Here is a 22,814-nt window from a genome sequence, read left to right as displayed (position 1 = left end):
CATGCTCCACAAGGGAAGAGTTTGGTTCTGTTTTCTTCAATATTCCCAAGGCCTGGCACTTAAGGGCACTTGATAAATATTTGGTGAAGAAAAGAATGAATGAATGGAAATATTGTAGTTTACATCAGTGGTCCCCAACCTTTTTGGCACCAGGGACACTTTTCATGGAAGACAATTTTTCCACAGACCAGGGAGAGGGGGGATGGTTTTGGGATGATTTAAGCACAGTGCATTTATTGTGCATTTTATTTCTATTATTATTACATTGTAATATATAATGAAATAATTATACAACTCACCATAGGTTGGGGAACCTTGGCCTACATGGTACCTATGGCTGGGTTCCACAGAAGCAGATTCTGAGATAATGATCCTTGTGAAAGTAATATATTAGGAATGTCTCCAAGAATAAGAAGATGTGGAAGGGAAGAAAGCCAAGCAAGGTGCAATATCAAAAACAATCCTAGGAAGCATAACTTTGGTTCAACTTTACAGAGGAGACCTAGAGTCAGAGAGATTAGACCTCAGAGTTGTTCCTTTCCAGGGCCAGGGAGCTGGGGGCATTTATACTTTCTCACTGGTCAGTCCCAAGGAGACATGATTTTCAGGAAACTCTCATTCCCTGCCACACAGGACATAGGGCAATATTCTTCCAACAAAGAATCAAGATTGCTGGCTATGAGGAGCTGGCATGCACCAAATGGCAGAGCCTGAGAACATTTCCTACAGTATCATAAGGTTTTTCATATAAATGTTAACTATGTTAATACAAGAAGCACTTCAAGAAAATGTCCTGTGTTCCCAATATGTAGGCTAGGTAGAGTTCTTACAAAGAGCCTCCAGCCAACAAGCTTTGTCCTACACAAATAATATTCCCACTTATGTTCTATTTATTTTTAAAATGTATGTAGATACTATTGTGCTTGATAAAATGCAAGTTAATTTACAAAGTGTTATTGAATTAATAACAGCTTTTTATATTATTTTAGAAACTAGGGATATAAAAGGCATAAATATTACCATTTGGAAGACCTTGACTTTTTTTGGCATTGTAAAGCTACCTTCAAGCTCTGAAATGTGGGAGTCCTAATATAAATCTTCATAAATTGTTTATCACTAAAATATAACTTTTTTTTCACAACTGAGATGGGAAAAAATGAAATGAAGGAAGCAATATAATATTTTTTAGAGTAAATGGTTATTCAAGTTGGACAAAGCATAGTGGGAAATTTTCTTGGGTCCTGAGACAAGAGCCCTAGCTCTGAACAAGTCACACCCTCAATTTCTATGTATTTCTTGAATAACATATTATTTTCCTGCTTTGAGCCATGGATACCAGGGAAAAGGCAGCTGTAAGACGTTTTAGTGAACATAATACACTGTCACTATAAAAAGTGTTTGCTGTTATAAAACATTGTTTCTCACTTCATTTCACATAATCATAACCCATTAGGCATCTCTGTCTTTGACCTTCAATAAATATCTGAGGACACAAAGAAAGCTACACATGATATAATGGATTTCTCCACTTCCAATTTGTTGGAGAAAAAAAACTTCCCTTAGGTTCTTTGATTCTTATTTCCATTTCTTTCTTTCTAGTGCGGTTACCCTTTCCAAGTACACACTATTTTATATCTGTACTCTAATCTGTCAGGTCCAATGTAAATGATTACATTAATACAAGTATGGTATTTAACACATGATTTCTAGCAACTGGCCAAATTGCCAGCATTTCATGGAACTTTTCCTTTTCCCTGTGCATGATACTAGAGAGATCATTCCACAAACGCTTTCAACCCTCTCTAAAACACTCAGCATTCCAAAACTCAGAATCTTTTACATTTGAACGGATTCTTTTTTTCCTTTTTCTGCAAATAAAGGTAGGTTTGTCCTCTTTAATGTCATGACTTTTATGAACATATTTCTTACAGGCTTGATCAGAGAAGTTATCAGCCAAGGATGATTTTGCCTTGCGGGAGACATTTGATTACCACAACTGAGGGGTTGGGGAGGATACAGGCATCTGGAGGGTGGAGGCCAGGGATGTTGCTAAACATCCTACAACGCACAAGACAGCCCCCCACAACAAAGAATTACCCAGCCCCAAGTGTCGATAGTGCCAAGACTGAGAAATCCTGACCTACATGAAGATTTTGCCTCCATGTTTTTCAATGGATGGGTGCTGGCAATAGCCTATAAGCTGTAGAAGCTCAGTAATTAAAATCAGCCTTTAGGTTTCCACTCAGTGAGAAGAATATAAGATCAAAACAGGCCAATAAGACTTGGCTTCCTCACCCCTCTACCATGTGGAAGTCAGATACCTGTCCTTGAGCTTATGAGAAGAAACCTAAATACCAGGGTTCTGTATGCTTAACACCCTGTGTCACTAGTCGGGTCACAACAAGGTGACTGAGCCTCTCATCACTTCTTCCAGGAGATGATTAATTATGAAGAAAGGTCTCTGCATGAACTCAAAATTTCAGCTGTCTCCGAAAGCAAGTTGTCTGTGTTCGGGAAACATCTCTTTTGATTCAAGCTACCAGAAACGGATTATGCTTAAACCACATACGCTCTTTACAGAGCAAGCCTTCCCAGGCCGATAAAAGCCATGAAATTTCTTAAGCGCCAGAGTGCTAAAAATTTGGATGGCAAATGCACAAATGCTGCCATCAATATCCTCAGGCTTAGAGCTGCTATTAACATCAGGCATACATAGTATGACTTTATTTCCTAAACTACATAGATAGTGCTTAAATGTATGGATTTATTATCACATTTGGCATATTTTATTTATAGCATAAGAAAGGTGAAACATTCTGCAGCATTGCATGTTAAGATTAGGATTTATTGTCCAGGAATCCTTGAACAATTTTATCAAAAGCCCATTTCTAGGTGGTGTTTTTCTGCAATAAATCATACAGCAAGAATCTATCAGTGGACACCAGGAAGAGATAAATGAGTGTAGAGGAAAGAGGGTCATCACAGATTTTTTTCTGTATCATGACCTGTCATTGGCAGAAATCCATTTGTTATGGTTCACAGATGATTTTTTTACCTACTCGCTGTGTTTTCTGTTCAGGGTGTTAGCTAAGATAAAATGAAAACTGGGCAAAATGTAAGCCATCAGAATCCATGAAGACAGACATACCTTAAAGATCACAAGGCACAAAGCGTATCAATTTTTTTCTGCTCCTATTTAGCTCCAAATTTTTTTGAAATGTCTTTTTTGAATGTAAATATTCTAATTTTTATTTTTATTTTTTATTTTTTATTTTTTTTGAGACAGAGTCTCACTTTGTTGCCCAGGCTAGAGTGAGTGCCGTGGCGTCAGCCTAGCTCACAGCAACCTCAAACTCCTGGGCTCAAGCGATCCTCCTGCCTCAGCCTCCCGAGTAGCTGGGACTACAGGCATGTGCCACTATGCCCAGCTAATTTTTCTATATATATATTTTTAGTTGTCCATATAATTTCTTTCTATTTTTAGTAGAGACGGGGTCTCGCTCTTGCTCAGGCTGGTCTCGAACTCCTGACCTTGAGCGATCCGCCCGCCTCGGCCTCCCAGAGTGCTAGGATTACAGGCGTGAGCCACCGCGCCCGGCCAATATTCTAATTTTTAAAGTAACTATTCCACTCAGATAGGTGAGAGAACAGTTAATAGAAAAGCAGATTCTGTTGCAGACTAGAACTTTGTCCCAGAAAGTTCTTTTAGCAGAAAAACAGAAGGGGTATCTAACAGTTGTTGAGTAGCTGTCTAGCACCCCCTCAGTAAGGTCTCTGTTCTTCTCTTACACGTTTTATCTCATTTAATCTGTAATCAGGACCCTAGAATTTGGAACAAGACCAAGTACATAAAGAAATACATGCAAAAAAAGAGAAATACATGCTAAATGCCGGGCTAAATATAAGAATAATCTTTATGAAGTTGTTACCACCATTACACTTGAATTTATATGTAATTGAAAGAATTCATTAAAATTTAATATTTCAGGTTTCTTCTTTATTATATTTATTTTTGTGCTACCTTTCCCCTCACAAGTTGTTTAGGTAAAGAAAAAACCTGTGAAATGAGTTTCCGGCTTCTTAAAATGACACACTAGCGAGTGTACATTGAATGAATGCTATATTTCCACAAGAACTTTCAAAGGATTTTTTTGGAGGGGAGCCTGGGGGCACCAATCTCCGCACACTCTGGGCTGGAGGTCCATCAACTTGAGATACTGCTGCACGACACCCTAGAGAGTCCCTCTTTCTCCACTAACCTCCACCATCTGAAAGAGGTTTAAACATAGTATAGGTGAGCAATAGAAAAAACATAGCTGAACAATTTCTTTCCTACTGTGTGATTGCATAGGTTTTATTTATTTATTTATTTATTTTTGTCACAGGTAAAGGACAAGTGACTAGAGGAGGCAAGTAAGGTACTTGCCTGGGGTGCAAAATTTAAGAGGGATTGTGAGGCACCCAAAAGCTCAGTAATCTAAATAAATACTATTTTAATGACATGTTAAAAAATTGAAATTACTGCAAAAACTCCATATTGAGCAAAATATCAAAATTCCAAATAAAGACAAGATCAGTATTACTGATTTTTCTTTTGTTCCATCCTGGCTCAGCATGGCACTGCCCAGTACCCACTGAAATAAGTGGAAAGGGAAGTTAAAGAGACCCGATTATTGTCTCTGGAACTGTGGTGGCTCCACCTGGAAAAGCTGGACATGTTCTGGAAGTGGGAATTTATCACGTGTTGTCAGTGCTGTGGAAATTGTGCTTGGGAGCTGCACATGGCATTTATGGTGGGAGTTGGTTCACAGGTTCTAGTCCTGGTCTACCATGCACCAGCTGTGTGACCTTGAGGAAGTCATTTGACTTTTCTCATTTCATTTTTCTGATTCTTAAAAGGATGTTGGAGAAAAATAAAGGTTTTGAGATATTTCTGGAATCTGTCATATCAACAAGAGACTTTGGTGGGTTAAAATAAATTGCCTGGTCATTGAGTTTTTATTCAGAGTTAATCTGCATTATTAATTATTTTGTTTACTCTCCTCATAATGTTTCATTAGATCAGCTTCTAATTCCTTAAGCTGGACACCAGAGAGGCCCTGAAATCAACTCTGAGGGCTGGTGTTAAATTCCATTCCACCTCTGCCAAGATTGTATCTGTTTTGAAGATCCTCAAAAGACCTGAGTTTATCGATCCTATCCCTTTAATTAACATTGTGCTTGTTTTAGTTCTTAAAATGTGTGATATTTACATTACTCATTCCTTTCCAGCCAAACAGTCCTTTCCTGTAGTTATCCAGCTAGAACTCAAACTGGAGAATGGCATCAGGAACCCTGGTCCTTGCTAGTCAGCTTTGGAGGGAAGTCCATGAAAAGGACATTCATGAAGAAAGTAGTTTTGTGTAACATAATCATCTCAGCTTTTAGGGCATGTTAATCAGATTCCACCCTGGTATTAGTAACTTAAAATTTCATTTAAATCCTTTACCCACTGATTATTTCATCTCTTCATTTAGCATACTATGATACTTTATTTATAGAATCTCAGACACTCGTTTTCTTTAGATGTTAGCTAATATTTTGAAAGAAGAACTGTGCCCAGTTTTTTTGGCATCAATGGAGTATTTTTTAAAGGAGAACATAATTATAAATGATAAACAATAGAAAGCAGAAATATTTCATTCTTTTTTATTTGAGCTAAGAAAACTTGAAATAACAGATCAAATAGGAGCACTTAAGGCATCTATTCTGCTGATATCACAGGGGAAAGTTTAAGTGTGTGTGTGTGTGTGTGTGTGTGTGTGAGAGAGAGAGAGAGAGAGAGAGAGATAGAGAAAGAGGGGGAGAGCGAGAGCGAGAGCGAGAGACCCACACGTGGGCGTGTAGAAATCTGAACTTTGCTTTGCTTCTCCAGGGACAACTGGTCCTAGTCTACTCTCCTGTAAACTTTATCACCAACATAGGAATAGCCAAAGCCTCTACACTCTTAAGTCTGAAAAGCAAGTTAAGGATACCCTGGAGCTGATAATCCAAGTGGTGTTTGATTGTAAGGCCAATGGGAAAAATTTAAATACTTTACCATTTAAAATAACTTAGTTCAATTGTTACAAAGAGAGTGACTGATAGAAACAGAGGAGAAGACTGACTGGACTCTTAACCCATTGCAGGGTGTAAATTAAAGGCTGTCTTTGGCCATTTTAACTCAGTCCAGACATTTTACACAATTATTGTCTTAACAGGGTAGAAGAATAAAAGGAGTTTGCTTCCTTTGCCACATTTTTTCTCTTACCATCCCTGACACATGGGGAGGGAGGTTGGTGGGGGAGAGACAGAGATATAGAGAGATGCATTTCAGTTTATTAGTTTGGAGATTTAACCTGAAAAGGAATGTAATTTACATGGCTGTTTAAAGCATCCCTTATGTTAATTTATCCAGAAATCTTCAGTTGGCAATAGAACACTATGACTCTAGAGGCAAAAAAAAAAAAAAAGTTCCTTTTGTTACCAGAGAAATGAAGTTGTGTCTGGGAAGGTGACAATAACAAAAAGAATGCTCTTTGCAAATGACATTTGCTCATTTTGACCTGACCTAAGAGTTGTTTTTAAGATAAACAAAATTACCAGCCAAAGCGATATTGACGTATCTTGTTATATTTTCAGTCTCTTTTGCTCCCTTCTTGGGCTGCCGTTTAAAGGATTAGAATGAAGCTTACCTTCTGTGTGTTTTTGAAACTTCCCACAGATCAGCCTCTGAGAAAAATGCGCTGGTGTATCATGTTTCTAACACTTAAAGATCTAATTGGGATATTGTTCTGTACATGCTGTTAGACACTGTAGTGACAAGAAGAGTCCTAGCCCACATTGGCCAGGAGCCAATACATACCTTCCCAGAACAAAGTGCAGGATAATTAAAGTGCAACTACCGAGAGAGCACTGCAGAGCGTGTACAAAAATAGCCATCGATAATGTGCCGGAGAGCATGCTCTTGGGAACGTCAGGACTTCCTACATTCACTTTCCTTTTCAAATACGGTTCAGCAGAGGTATTTTTCCTCCCCACTTATTGGCTATTTTGTGAGAAGTTCTAAATTTAAAAAAAAAAAAATTAAATTTGCCCCTCGATCTTCTATGCGAAATTACCTGAAGAGCACCGTTGGGAGATCAAACGTATATGATTTCATAAAATGTAAGGGAACGAAGGCATTTAGAAGCTTCATTTCCATTACAAATGGAGAACTAAGAACTAAATAAAATGCAGGGGGTATTTTTACATCAGTCACAATTCCTATTCAAACGGCCTATTTAAATGTGCACAGGCCTTTCATGCAGAGCCACTCAAATGCCCTTGCATAGCAGGTTCTGCAACTAAATCAGGAAGGCGTTGGGATTGTATAAAACTGCAACATGACCCCAGGTAAGATCAGTTACCTTGCTAGCATAACCATTTTAAAAATCGTTTTTCCATTCTTTTTTTTTTTAAACCATAATTTTGTGCAAATCATGAAGCGTTGGGAACCTCTGAGTAGCTGGTTCCTACAGTGAACTCTAAAGGATTTACACCAGAACTTCCCAACACCACTAAAGGGAACAATGCATATAAATCCCTTTCGCAGTGATGGGGAAATGGGATCCTTAGAAAGCTCCTTCCCTATTCAATGAAACCTGCCAATTTTTTACTCTTAAAATATGATTCCATCCACAGGGCAACTTCAAAATGGTTTCCCCACATTTCTTTAGATCATGTGTAAATCAAGAGCTGTTCAGCAGATACCACATATAAATCACCCATATTTTATCTCCTCTCTTTTTATAGAATGCATTTGCAAGATCAATTTCTGATTCCGCAGAGCTCCCTCGACCAGGTTAAACCAGAGATGGCTTGCTTTTTTATGTCGGTTTGCCTTTCCCTAAGTGACCCTCAGAAAACACAATGATCATCTAAGTTCAGTGCACAATCGTCTGGCAAGGTCAAATGGAGAGTTATAACAGACAGGCGTCTATTTATACAGGTTGCGGTGCTCTGCTGAGTTAGCCTCAACACATTCGAGTTTTTAAATCATAGAACTTGCTTTCCAATCAACTTCCTCAAGACAGCTGAAGATTCAAGTCAGTAGATACTCTGATGTGTGTTTTTTTTTTAATTAAATCTCTTTATAGGTCACTTAATGATATTGTGAGGATGCTCAATGCAGCCCCCAGGTAGAAGACTGTCTGCAAAGCATAAAGAATGAGCTGCTCTCCTACTGCCACAGCCTCTGCTGATTTACAACCACTTTGTGTTTGATGTTGGACAGGATAATTTCATCAGTCTCCAACCCTTGTGATCACGTCCCAAAATGACTCGTCAGGTGAAGCCCCGGCGGAAGATTGCTTGTCACCTGTAGGAAGTAGCTGTCTGCTCTGAGTACTCTTTCCTCATAAATGTAATCATCTGTTAGTTATTCATTGAGCTATACTTCAAGGGCTCGTTGCAGTGCTGAGGGCAAAGGACCAACTCCTCGCTGGGAAAACACTCAGAAACAACACTGGTTCCTGTTGGATTTTTCTTCACGTTCTCATCTCTTTCTAATGGTGAAGGAAGGAATGTGCATCTGGGTTCATTTTTGAAGGTTACTGTGGAAAACATCCATTTCAGTACATTTAGAAATATTTAAAAGTTCTTTTAAATTTTTGCAAGGAAATGGACGTGGAGATGGTAATTTGCGAAAGGTCAAACAGCTTCTCAAGTTTGCCTTATTATTTAATGCGGACCACTGCTATTCCGTAGAAACCCAATCAGCATTTATGGTTCTTCTATGTGTCAGACTGACCTCCAGGAATTCTCACAAATTTGGGAGGAAATATTTACCCCTATGGATGACTATGCTTTATTATTATGACTTATTTCCCAGTGGTGAAGATGCTGTTCTAAAAGATTTGATTAATGGGAAATTTATGAAGACTAAGTGGGACAAGGGTCCAGTGTTTTCTTTTTAATTATTAGTAATTCTTAGGGTGGGATGCAGGGTTCCTGTAATGAGACCACTAGGGGTGGTGAGGGGGTGTCTGTGAAGCAACAGGAACACCAGGGGATGAAGTGTTGTCAATGTAATAGATGAAGTAGACCTGCCATTTGACCCAGCAATCCCATTACTGGGCATATACCCAAAGGAAAAAAGGTCATTCTGTAACAAAGACACATGTACCCGAATGTTTATAGCAGCACAATTCACAATCGCAAAGATGTGGAAACAACCCAAATGCCCATCAATACATGATTGGATTAGTAAGCTGTGGTATATGTATACCACGGAATATTACTCAGCTATAAGGAATAATGAAGATACAACATCTCTATGGTTCTCCTGGAGAGAGTTGGAACCCATTATATTAAGTGAAGTATCCCAAGAATGGAAAAACAAGCATCACATGTACTCACCAGAAAATTGGTTTCCCTGAACATCACCTAAATACACATCTGGGAACGACACCAATCGGATATCAGACTGAGGTGGGGGGTGGGGGAGGGGATGGGTGTATGCCTACACAATGAGTGCATTGCGCACCGTTTGGGGAGTGGTAACACTTGAAGATGCTGACTCGGGAAGGGGGGTGGGGGGGGAGGGACATATACCTACATGATGGGTGCAACGCGCACTGCCTGGGGAACAGACACACCTGGAGCTCTGATTTGGGGGGAAAGGCGGTACATGGGCAACATATGTAACCTGCAATTCTGTATCCCCCATAACAATAAGATGAAATAAAAAAAAAAAAAAAAAAGAAAGAAAGAAAAAAAAAAAAAAGTAATAGATGAATTCCTGCCAAGGACATTGTAACTGTATTTGAATTGTGATGCATTTGATATTTTTATTTTAAGGTACATCAACTTTTTGTATTCTAGATTTTTAAATGATACAGGCTAACTTCTGACATAGTTTTTTTCAAACCAAGAGAAAATAAGAAATACTAAATACATCTAAGTTTCTGTGACTGCTCTGTGTCTCAAATTCTGGTAGCCTTTTGTCCTCACAGACCTCATTGGTATACAATGAGAAAAATACAGTGAGTCTTAACAAAATAAATCTATTAATTTTCAAGGATTACCTTAAATTTTATATTTTAAGGTTATGTCTGTCCTCTTGCCTTGTTTTTATGAATTGATAATAAAAGCAGAAGTAACTATGATTTTTTTAATGTATTCACTTTGCGAACTAAGGCTTGCAATTCTATTCACCTATGTCTTCGAGGTCTGGGAACACCCACAAGGGGAAACGTTGTTGCGTACTCCAGCCCATGGCAATGTTGCAGCGCAGCTGATGATTAAGTGATAACACCGAATATAAATGCCACTAACTTCTCTAGTGAGTAGAGAACTTACAGACGGAATGCTTGTGTCATTCAGTCTATGGCAGACTGTATAACCCACAGGAGCCGCAGAGGTGAGATTGCAGCTCCAGTGGGTGTGGAAGGCAGAGCATTAAGCCAAAGGTGATCATTCTCGAGCTTTAAGATTTAGTGTTGTTTTTCCTGTTATGGCTTAAATTTACCTGGGACCTGCCACCTTTTTCATCTTTCCAATTTCTCCCTTTTGGAATTCAAGTGTCTGTCCTGTGTCCCGGCCTTGTCTTTTGGAAGCACACCACGTGTTTCATTTCACAGGCTCACAGCTGGAGAGGAATTTGCCTCAGAATGAATCCTACCTTGAATGTCAGCCAAATCTGATTTAGATGGTGTTTAGATGAGACTTTACACTTTTGAGTTGATGATGAAACAAGTGAAAACTTTTGGGATTGTGGGTATGGAATGAATGTATTTTGCATATGAGAAGGACATAAATGTGGGGGTTGGGGGTGAAATGCTACAGACTGAGTGTTTGTGTCCTCCGCCCCCCAAATTCATATGTTGAAATCATAACTGCTAATGTGAGGATATGGGGAGGTAGGGCCTTTGGGAAGTGATAGGTTAGAGCTTTCATGAATGGGATTAGTATCCTTGTAATAGAGATGCCAGAAAGCCTCCTTGTCCCTTCCGCCATGTGAGGACTCAGTGAGAAGACTGCTGTCTATGAACCAGGAAGCAAGCCCTCACCAGAACCCAAATCTGCTGGCACCTAGACCTTGGACTTCCAACCTTCAGAACTTTAAGAATAAATTTCTGGTATTTATAAGCCACCCAGTCTTCAGTATTCTTTTGTAGCAGCCTGAATAGTCTAAGGCAAGAACATTAACAAAAGAACATTTATTATAGGTTTTGTTTTGCTTTTTAAAGAAATTTTTTAAGTTGCACAGTAGATAAATACATGTTAATAATAGTGACTATAAAGTATTTAAGATAAGCTGGGTACCCATCTTAAGCATTTTATATATATTAATATTATACCATTTAACCTTCATATCATTCTCATGAGATAAGTTCTAGTATCTCCACTTTACAGGCAAAGAAATAGACTTGCAGATGGTAATTTTCCAAATGTTACATAGTTCATCGAATTTGCCTGATTTCCTGCTCTTTATTCCTAACCAATTAGCAGTACATCAATATTTCAATTAGGTGACATAATTGCCTCTCTTATAATTTTAAGCTTAATCTAGAATTAAATAATTTATACTGTATATTTAGGTATTGTATTTAATTCAATTCCCAATTGGCTACTTAATTCATTCATTTATTAATCCAATATCTATTAATATTAAGTTCCTACTATGTTCCAGGCCTTGGGGATACTGTTGAACAAAGTAATACAATATTTGCCTTTATGAGACTCATCCAAGCGGGCAAATCATAATATAAATTACTCAAAGGGTTGTATGATTACTGACGATAAGGGCCTCTGAGGAGAAATCAAGGGACAAGAGCGTGCTTAGTCAGAGTGGCTGAAGAAAGCCTCCAAAGGAAGGGCCAGATGCCAGAGGGCCTCCCAGGGACTCAGCATGCAGCAGATCTATTCACCCAACAGCCTGATTTGTCCCAAATCACTGCACAATTTCCTTTTTTTTTTTTTCCTGTGAATGTTTGTTTATTAGCTGTGCTGCCTTACTTGGTTTCCATATGTATTCACAGAGCCAAAAGGGAAGAGGTAGTTTTATCGTATTACAGATCCTGATCTCAATTTGTCAGATGTAAGATTTCCCCCTGTATAGCCTCCTGTTCTATGAAATAAATAATTGTCTAGAAACTTAGGAGTATATAACTGTACCTGTGGGGATGAGGAAATGGACTTATCTCACAGCTCAACCTCTCAATTTGGTTTCCAGACATGTCTGTCATTCCTCACGTCCATGTAGAGGCAAGCAAAATGGTCAAACTCCAAATGATGGCTCTTTGTCAAAATCTGTTTCACCAGAGCTCATGAACATGGCTGGAGATGGTTTTGCAGCCAACCAATTGAATTCTCTGTTTGACTTCACTAGTCTTAGCAGATATGGGCTGCATCACAAACCTGATAGTAATGCACTAGGAGGAGGAATCATTACCAGCAATCTCTCTGGAGATGACCCAAAAGTCACAGAAATGTCTGCTATGCCAAAAAGCCCAGAAGAAATTAATGTTGATATAAGACATCAATTAATGAAGGAAATTTGACAGTTTGAAAGAAGTAAGTAGTATAAGAATGTCTGTTAAACAAATCCATGGGAAGTCTCTCTCATTCTATGATTTAGAATATATCCTTGTTGCCTGCCAAGGCTCATCATTTGCTAGAACTGGGTTTTCACATAATTTAGGATGGTTCCTCTTCTCTTTGCCTAAAATACCCTAGTACACTTTTTCTTTTCTTTTCTTTTTTTTTTTACTGGGTTATTGTTTACAAGAGTTTCACTAGTAGATATGTACAGGTGTTTGGATTTAAGTATTTAAAACACATAGACTACATATAACACTTTAGCTCATTGAAGCATGATTGCTGAGATGTGGATACACCAAGACTGACTTCTATTTCTTTTTCACATTTGAGAAGTACTGAGGTTTTAAAAAATATCTTCAGAATATGAAAGAATATTCATATTTCTTGAAAGAATGCAAGGACCTCTAGATGTCAGGAAACGATTTGTTGAGTGTATCATCAAGGAAGCAACAAGGTAGGTGGAAAGAGGAACTGTCCAATTTCTTTAAGCACTTGGGCCCAATGCAGTACTGGGGGTGAGAAGTGGGCAACAGCCCACCTGCCTTGCGTTCTCAACCCTGGCCCTCTCTCATAGTTAAGACTGTCTCCACAGCTAACAATTTTTTTCATCATATCTTGGAATAATTTGGCAGAGAGGCTTCTGGGACCTCACCCTTGGCATCTTGGGGAGGGAGGAGAGCAGAGACTGGGGTGGACAGTGATTTGGGGGTTGGGCCCAGCAATCCCACTCATGATGTTGGGGATGGGTGGACATGAACTGAAGCTTTCTCTGGGTCAATCTTTTTATCTTAGGAGTGGTGGATGAGACACAGGTACAGGAGATTTGGGGGCAGTGGCCATGCTTGAAGTTAGGATTCTTAGTGGGTTTGAAACAAGATATTATACTGCCTGGTGAGTCATCATTCAGTTGATTCAGAGTCCTGAGAAGCATTCCAGATCTAGGCAAGGAACAGATCTGCAATACATTCAAGATGTAGTAAGTAGGACTCTTGTTGGTTGCCTTGATGGGGATTATAATGATCAGGGCCTAGGGAGGGGCTAAGCCTGCAGCTTAGAAGCTGCAGATAGAAGACCTAAACATGGAAGTTTCCAGAGCTATTATCTATTCCTACACTTAAAATAAACTTTGCCAGTGCATATACGTCAATCCTTCTACCCTGCTGAACTTGCCCAGAATATTCCTTCCATCCATTGTTTTGTATTAATAATTGAATTCCTGGAGCACAGATTTGCTTTCCAGATGAGCAAATACATCTTTATCAGGGCCCACCCTCGGCCCCCAGCACTGTAGATCCTTTGCTGGCATTTTACTCAAACTCTTATCTATAAAAAAGTTAAAGGTGGCTGCTCCTCATTAGTGAAGCATTTTGATATTCTCTGGGGAATGAAGACTTTTTGCATAAAACAGTACAAGGCGAGGTCTTAGCCCATTTTCTGTTGCTATAACAGAATATTTGGATTTACAAACAATAGAAGTTTATCAGGTTCACAGCTCTGAGAACTGTGAAGTCCAAGAGCATGGTGCTGGAATCTGGCTAGGGCCATCCCATGGTGGAAGGGCAAGCAAGAACTTGAGACAAAGAGAAAAGGGGATGCCAAACTCCCAAGATATCTAACCCATTTCTGTGATAATGGCATTCATCCATTCACGAGAGCAAAGCCCCCATGATCTAATTACCTTTTAAAGTTGCCACCTCTTAACACTGTCACAATGGCAATTAAATTTCAACATGAGATTTGGAGGAGACATTCAAACCATAGCAGGCAATAAATATAGTTAATAACTGTAACTAAGTAAAAATAGCATGTAACTGTATTAGTCAGGATTATCCAGAGAAACAATTAATAGGATATGCGCACGTGTCTGTGTGTGTGTGTGTGTGTGTGTGTGAGAGAGAAAGAGAGAGAGAATGAGAGGGGGGTGCTTATTTTAAGAAATTTGCTCATTTGCTCACAGAATTGTGTGGCTGGCAAAGCTTAAATCTGCAGGATTTTTAGAAATTCCACCAAGACTTGAGGCTGCAATCTTGAATCTGAAGACTGAAAAAGCAGACATAATTTGTGTCAGAATCTGAAGGCAGAATTTCTTCCTCTTTGGGGACTTCAGTCTTTTCTCTTATCACCTTCAGCTGATTGGATGAGGCCCACTCCTATCATAGAAGCTAATCTGCTTTACTCAAAGTCTACTGATTTAAATGTCAATTATATCTAAAAAATACCTTCACTGCAACGTCTAGACTGGCTTTTGAACAAACAGCTGGTCCCTGTAACCCAGCCAAGCAGACACATAAAATTAGCCATCACAGTAACTTAACAAGCAAGTTCAGAATTCAACTTGACTTGGTTTTCATCTTTTAGGCATCACCTTGTAAATAACCTATGTGAATTACTGTCGTATTCTAGTTTAATAATTGTTCTATCACGTTGTCTTATGCCTATAACAGCAGAATCAGAAATAATATGAACTAAGATCTTCAGACTTCTGAAGAATTTAAATATTTATCTCAATAATATTCGATTGGAAAAAAGGAATAAATGGATGGATGAAGCAGAGGATCCACCTTCTCCTAAATATAATGTAAAAAGTAGAAGTTAGAAGGCTGATGTTCTCTTTTTCTGTAATATGAAGATTAAATAAATAGAAATCCCTGTGTCATGGAATTCTCATGAACATGAGAACAAATTTCTCTTTCTGCCAACTGGGATAGTGCTATTATCCAGATATGCCCTCCAGGCAGGGCCTATTCAACGTCTGCATAGTTATTGGTGTTCGAAAGACAAGGAATTGATCCTTTAGGAAGTATACCATAAAAATAGACTGGTTGGATATGAAGCTGCCTGCAAAAGGCTACAGTTATAGTGTTGGAGAAATAATACTTTACACTATAGTGTTGGGTGTGGGGCTAAGGTTAAACAATGGGGAGAGAAGAAACAATGGAAAAAGCAAGAAAAAGATCTTATTTTATAAACTAGGGTAGCAAATGGGAAGGTGAAGACAAGAAGAGATGTGGCATTTCTTCCCCAAACGCCAATTTACTAAAAAAGAAAAATTTGGTAGAGGTGTAGGAAAATAATTTTTTATTAAAACAATTGTACCCATGTTATCATAGAAGGTAAAATTTATGTGAATTTTTAAGAGCAAAATATTTGTTTTCTAGAAAATTGTGACCATGCTGAGTGCTGCTTCAAGGTAATGCAAATGGCGACAGCAGTTCAGTGCTGTGTGAGGTGGTTTTCCATCCAAGCCTTGTAAGGCAGCGGTCCCCAACCTTTTTGGCACCAGGCACTGTTTTCATGGAAGACAATTTTTCCACGGAGTGGGGGCAGGGGGTGGTTTTTGGATGATTCAAGAAAATGAATGAATGAATGAAATATGATATAATTAGTAATTGAATAGTCAAAATAGTGAGATCTGACCTGTGCATAATGATTTTGTTTCTCTTCAATATTATTTCTGTAGTACTTCTTTTTTGTTCAAGAAATAAAAGCATTGTTATTTAATGCTCTTATTTAAAAATGTTCTTTTAAATATCTGGCCTAACTTGACTGCTGTTACCTGATAATGAATATCAGAATTACAAACCTAAAGGCAAGAAACAGCTTTAGGTGATTGGATTTGGCAAATTCAACCTATTTCTGTGACAGGACCACACAATAAAGAAGAAAAGTTTCAGATTTAGCACATCTTCTCCAGCTTGGCTTATTATTTAAAAGGTAAAAAAATACTTCATTTTAATTTGTATTTATTCAAAGATTAATAAGGTTGAACATGTTATATATGCACTAGCTTTTTTCTTTCTTTCTTTTGCTCATTTTGAATTTTACTAGGTTATCTATGAGGGACTTACTGTCCTTTTTATTAATTTGAATGAGCTTTTTAATATTTTTTGTGTAACATTTTTGTACACATGCTTCCCCAATCTACTGCCTGACTTTACAGCAATATCTTTTAAAATAGAAAATTCTCAAAATGACAATATTAAATCCATAAAAGAAGCATAGAGTACCATAAGGAATATGTAGAACATTAGCAATTCCAAGAGAAAATTTTCTTAAAAAATTTTGTTTCACTTTGCTGAATTCCCAAAGTCTTTTGCTCTAGTAATTCATCAGTCACAATTAGAGAGTAAATCCCAAATGCAATGCATTCTGCTCTAATGAAAACATTAGTGACTGCTTATTAGAAAAGAATGTACGTTTTAGAACGAATTTAGTCATTGACATAAATCTAAATATTTTTGAATTTCTCTAATGTTCATGTCTTTAGAACAAAGGAAGTTCAGTTTACTTGTATAAAATGGTAACATCCTCTTAAATCAAGGTAGAACTGGTTTGCTAATAAGCTGTAGGAATCTGTACAATGATGTGGGGAGCAAGACAGCCCGTTAGCATGTCCCCCCCATAGACCAGGTGCCTTCCACTTAAATTGAGGCAGTGACTCCCTCCCAGGAGAGCGATGTCACCTTCTCTGATTCGTTAACCTCATAGGATTTGGTGGGCAGCTTCCAATTTACAACCATGTCCTTCCCAAACAATGAGTACAAACTTTACAGAAACTTAACCGTTTGGATTTTATTTCTCTGGGTTTAACTGCAGTGGCAGTGAGGTGAAAAACAGCGGAATAAAAGAAAATTCTGTGTCCAGCTCAGTGTTTCAACATGGGGAAAGTGGACAGCAAAGATACGACTGGGAAAGGCGACACATCCGCATGTCAGACCAAGGGTCTCACCTGCCCACTTCATGGGTTGAGCTCATCCTGTCTCAGCAGGCAGGCAGTTTTTCAGGGCCTCTGAATGATGACAGAAGAGACATTTAATTATGGAAAGAGGGATATAGGTTTCACATTGAAGACTAACTTCTAGATCACACCTCCACCTCAATAGACAGTTGTGAAGCACCTAGGACATGCAGGACGCTATGTCATAAAAGTCTAAAGAAAGAATAAGCAGACTTATGGCATGGAATAACCTCAGGATGCTGCAGAGTATAGAACTTACTGGAACTTTTTTCCCCATATGGACCCAAATATGCCTTTGTGTGATTTGATGCTGTTCATTTTGTAGTATGAGAACACAAACTAAATTACTTCTAATTACTGGGTTCTGAGGCACCAAAAACTGGTACTTTGTCACCAACGACGGCAATGGAAATGGGGAAGAATGGCACACGGGTAAATAATTTCCACTTATTTAATGTTCATTAGCAATTGCCAAGTGGATTCATTTGTTTATTCAAAAAAGAAAAATGCTCCCAAGCTGGGAGGTGTCATGTTCAGCTAAGAGAAAATATTTTTTACGACCAAATTAAAGCACACAACCCTGGGAACAAGGTTTATTATGGATGTCGTGATGACTGACTCCGAACCATAATGTTCTTAGTGAGTACGAGTGTGATGAGGGTTTCCTTTTAACAAGGTTGTTTCTCTCTGACGAAACCGTATCAAATGAAGATAGAAAGAAAAAATAATGTTTGTGACAATGAAGCAGGATTTTGTGACATCACTGCCACTGGCCACAGCACAAAGTAGAGTGTCTGGGATCAGGGAACACCTAACTACAGCCCTAGAAGGCATAGAGTGGCCACAAGCCAAATCGTGGACTCCAGAATTGCCCTCTGTAGTTCTGAGAAAAGTAACCTACCTGCTTCCTCTTCATTTGGAAACTCACGACTCTTTGAATCATGGCAAGTGTCCCGACCATTCCTGAACGAAAGTGGCTTGCTCCACTGGGAAATGGTCTCCTAGAAGGCAGGTCCTAAGCGCTGCAAGACATAGGGAAGACAGTCTTTGCAAAATAAACCAAATGTTAAGAGTTCATGAGAAATCACTTTTTAGTATAAAAGCATGATCCTTGTCTTAACAAATGCAGAAAAGAAAGTAATCTAGACACTCCTTCCAACTACCACAAAAGGAGAGGGAGGGCCTTCTTCACTCTTTAATAAAGCTCCATTGTTTTCTCATGATTTTGCTTTATAGGGTTTAAATTAAAGGGAAGCTACTCTACGGTGAGGCGAATCTTTGTTTTCAAGCATGTAAATAGCACATGTATCAATGTACTCCCTTGTGGGCTAGAGCTGGTTCTGAGATTATTTTTTTTTAATTGAAAATATTTCAAATCATTACCGTGAAAAAGTGACTACAAGGTAAGAAGTAAACTACCATTGCCTAAAGGATGTCCCAAAAGTCCTAGTGCAATCTCCTAAGACATTCAATAAACGTTTTGAATTAATTTCTCTTTTACATATCTAGGACATACTAGATATGTGCCATCCTTGGGAAAAGAGAGAAATTGATCACTAAAATCCTTTTGCAGCATGCTGGAAAGAGTTAGCCTATTCCAAAATCTTGAAGGCCTATTTGGCCCTATTGTTCTATTGAGTCTGGAATAGAGAAACCTTAAGTCAACAGTTGCTTTCTCTGGTGGAAATTGTAACCTGGTACTTTTGAAGTTATTCATATTTCATTAAGTTTACTAAATAATTATAATTGAAAAAAATACAGGGTTCATTTTTAAATTCATTATTACAAAATCCCTCCCTTCAAAAGCTGTTATTAAAAAAGAAGTAGCCTTTCAGCAAGAAACTAAGTTTGGAATGCACCGTAAACATATAGAACAGACACAGGACTTTTTAACTTAGTTTGTTATAGGAAAGACAAATGAGACTTTTAATCTTTTCAGAAATACTTCTGGGTATCTCTATTTCTATTTCCATGGAATTTCATAAGGACACTGATGATATCATGGTGGCTCTGAGCCACTATTTTAGCAACATGTGGGCTGATTATCTTTTTCCTTTTTGCTCTCTTTTATAATAAAAAGTATAGTAAATGCAAAAAGTAATCAATTTTATTAGTCAATTTTTTAAATGTTTAGAAACATAAGGTCATTAGAATTAGTTTATCCAGAATTGTATGTACTTTTTAGAGTAAAATTTAGTCCACATGAAAGTGATAATTGCCTATAAACACAAGATGTAGGAGCTTAGAGCAAAAGCTCAAGGAAAGCCTCCGTGGAAAGGTGAATTTAAATCAAATGATAAGAAGGAGTCATCCAAGAGAACTGGGAGATAAAACATTCCAGGCAAAGAGAATAGCATGCTCCAGAGTCCAGAAGTGAGATTTAGCATAGAGTATTAGGAGTTTTGGAGCCACAGAGTGCTAGGAGAACAGCAAAGAAAAGGCTAGAGACACAAACAGTGCAGAATATGGACTTTATCCCAAGGACAACCACCAAGGGGTGTTAAGCATGGGATTGGCAAGATCAGATTTACATTTATTAAGGCCATTTCCAGAGGATGAATTGTTGCAGAACATTTGAATAACCAGTCAGGAAAAAAATGCAAGGTATTTGATACAAAGTGTAGATTAACGTGAAAGAAAAGTTACAAAAATGTGGACAGAGTCCAGATTCCCCTGGCCTTGCTATCATACTCAGGAGCTGAATTCTTTCTATCAGAAGAAAAAGCAGTGAAAGGTTTCAAGCACAGAGAAACATGATTGTTGCATTGTTACTATAACGTTGCTGTTATTCTTGTTGCTAAGATCGGTCTGGCAGTAACTAAATTTTTTTCCAATTATCTATTGCAACATGACCAATCAGTTAATATAGCTTAAAATTGCTGTCCATTTTATTAAGCTCACAATGGATAAGTCAGGAATTAGAACAAGGTTCAATTGGGAGATTCTACTGCCTCCTGTGGCATCAACTGGGATCACTTGATGATACTGACTGGGTGACTAGTCTTGTCTGAAGGTCCCAAAAAGTCTCTACCCACATGTTTGGTGTCTTGGCCAGGATGGTTGGAAGGCTGCATTTAGCTGGGCCACTGTCTCTCTCCATATAGTTTTAGGACTTCGCCACATGGTCTCACCAGCAGGGTGTACAAACTTCTTACAGGGCTCCAGTAGTAAGTGTACTATTTTCATTTTGACCATTCAGTCCAAGCTGACATAATTCCTTTAAAAACTTTGTGGGATACTTGTACATCACATTATATTTCACTCCACAAAATCTTTCAAAATAAATCCTTCCTTGAGAAGGGATTCCTGAGAGGCTGCTGTGAGACAATGGCTCTAAGATTCTTAGAAGCCCATTATTTAATCAAAAATTATTAATGGCATATCCTTAAGGTCTTTAGAAGGACTTTTATCTAGTGGAAATTGTCTACAAATCTTATATTTCTGAGGCCTTAACAGTTTTCCAATATTATCCTTGACTTCACAACTTTACCCTGAAACAACCTCTTACTACCCTAGATTCAATCTTTGCCCTGAGGCCATTTCTTACTTTGAGACTCTTTTGTCATGGTCACAAGAGACTAGCCTTTGACTCACTACATTTCTTCTAAATTCTGCTTAAAGACAGAACAGTTCCTTTGATAGTTCATTTTTATCTTCTTATATTTTATTATAAGGGGTTAAAAGAAGTCGGTTGGGACTTTCTACATCCTGCTTGGAAATCTCCCAAACCTGGTCCATAATCACAGTAGGTTCTTTCTGTCTTCCAAGTAACCACAGGTGACAGGGTAGCCAGACCTTCTACCACTGTATAAAAAAAGTCCCCCATGCACCAGCCTCCAATAATATTTTCCTTGCTGTCTTTCCAGCCTTCACTAAGTTTTCCTGAGATCTTTCCAGTTTTTACTTACAGATTCCTCGAGTCCCTGAAGCTCCTGCCAGCCACCAGGTTCTAAAACCAAAGCTCCACATTTGAGGATTTTGTTATAGGAACACCCAACTTCTAGGTAACCGATATTGTAAAAGATAGGTCAGATAGAAGTGAGAATAGAGATCAAGGCCTGTAAAGAGTTATTTTATATAACAATAAGAGAGTGCTGAAGTAAACCTGTGGTGCATATAGTGTACCATGAGATATTGTGCATTTTATATTAATAACTGACATCTATCAATACATAGTATTTCTAAGTGCCAGGTGCTGTTCTAAGTACTTTCCACATAGAAAATAAATTAGTTCTTGTTACAATAGTTGGTACTATGATTTCTTCCACTTTACAGGTGAGGAAACTTGAGTTTTGTTGACCTGTGGAAAGTCACAGTGGTGGTAAGTGGCAGAGTTGGATTCAGACCCGGGCTGTCTGGCTCCAGAGGTCATGCTCTTAACTCTTACTGTGGTGACTCATGAAATGACCTTATTGCTGGATCATTTCACAACATGAAAAGACGTTAAATATGTTAAATGAATAGGGCAGCTTACAAGATAGCACTTTTATGGCTTGCAATGATATACATTAAAATGTTAAAAGTACTTATTTCTAAGTGTTGGGTCATGGGTGATTTTTAGTCTTTTGTTTTTTGGGGGGTTTTTTTTGTATTGTTGACTACATTTTAAATAATAAGCATGTGATACTTTTGCAATCAGATTAAAACAGTAAGGCTATTTCCATTTTGGAAAAAAAATTAAGAATTGGTTTTTGGTTTTTGTAGTAACCTGGAATGAAAGATGAGGGCCTGTGCCAAGGCAGTGGCTGTGGGGAGAGAAAGGAGCAGACGCATTGGGAAAATATTAAGGAAGTAGAATTTCTAGCAGTTGACTTATTGGAATAGGCTGGAGGGGGCAGAAGGTATTCTGGGAAGCAAAGAAGTATTGTAGTTAGGAAAGACTTCTTATTTGGGAGCTTGAACAATAGAGCGATGACGATATTATATATAGCTTGGATTCTATTCCATCTCTTCTTGTCTTCTTAGAGACACTTGGTATCTATGATTCCACTATAATTGTTCTTATTAAAGTCATCAATGGCCTCCTAATCACTGATTCCAATGCAGTTTTAGTCCATATCTTACTTGTCATCTCAATAGCAATTGACAGTTTGTCGTCCCCTGCTTCTGCAAAGCTGCTCCTCCCTGGGTCTTCTCCTACCATCCTGACAGCGTCTATTCCTTGTCTTTTCACCGTAACTGTTGCTGTCATCAGAGCTAATCCATCAGAGACACATGTCCTATTCAACAGGTCCATTCACATGTGTTCTTACCTCAATGATCCTCAAATGTTTATCTCTTACTCCAATGTTTGTGTCTAACTACCCACTAGAAAGTCCGCTTTGGAGACTCTAGTAGCAATCTAATATCTTTTGCTATTCCTTAAGTCAGTAAATGGCATAATCATTCATTCAGTCATTAAGTCTAGAAACCTGGGAGTCACCCTATACTGCTTCTTCTCCTTCACCACCTCCCCCAGCATCCTATCCAATGA

The 22,814-nt window shown here is 38.3% G+C and overlaps 1 protein-coding gene across 1 annotated transcript; it reads left to right on the top strand.

The window, feature by feature from the left end:
- The first annotated feature begins 12,335 nt into the window (after nucleotides 1-12,335).
- On the top strand, nucleotides 12,336-17,419 carry LOC138376975 (cancer/testis antigen family 45 member A6-like). The gene is made up of 3 exons (XM_069461641.1): nucleotides 12,336-12,558; nucleotides 12,964-13,057; nucleotides 17,200-17,419. Exons 1-3 carry the CDS (start codon nucleotides 12,336-12,338, stop codon nucleotides 17,417-17,419), a joined length of 537 nt encoding a protein of 178 aa, XP_069317742.1.
- The last annotated feature ends 5,395 nt before the right edge of the window (nucleotides 17,420-22,814 follow it).

The sequence above is a fragment of the Eulemur rufifrons genome, chromosome 29, assembly GCF_041146395.1.
Source record: "Eulemur rufifrons isolate Redbay chromosome 29, OSU_ERuf_1, whole genome shotgun sequence".
Taxonomy (NCBI): domain Eukaryota; kingdom Metazoa; phylum Chordata; class Mammalia; order Primates; family Lemuridae; genus Eulemur; species Eulemur rufifrons.
Note: the sequence above shows the minus strand (reverse complement) of the source record. Positions and strands in the feature narration are given on the sequence as shown.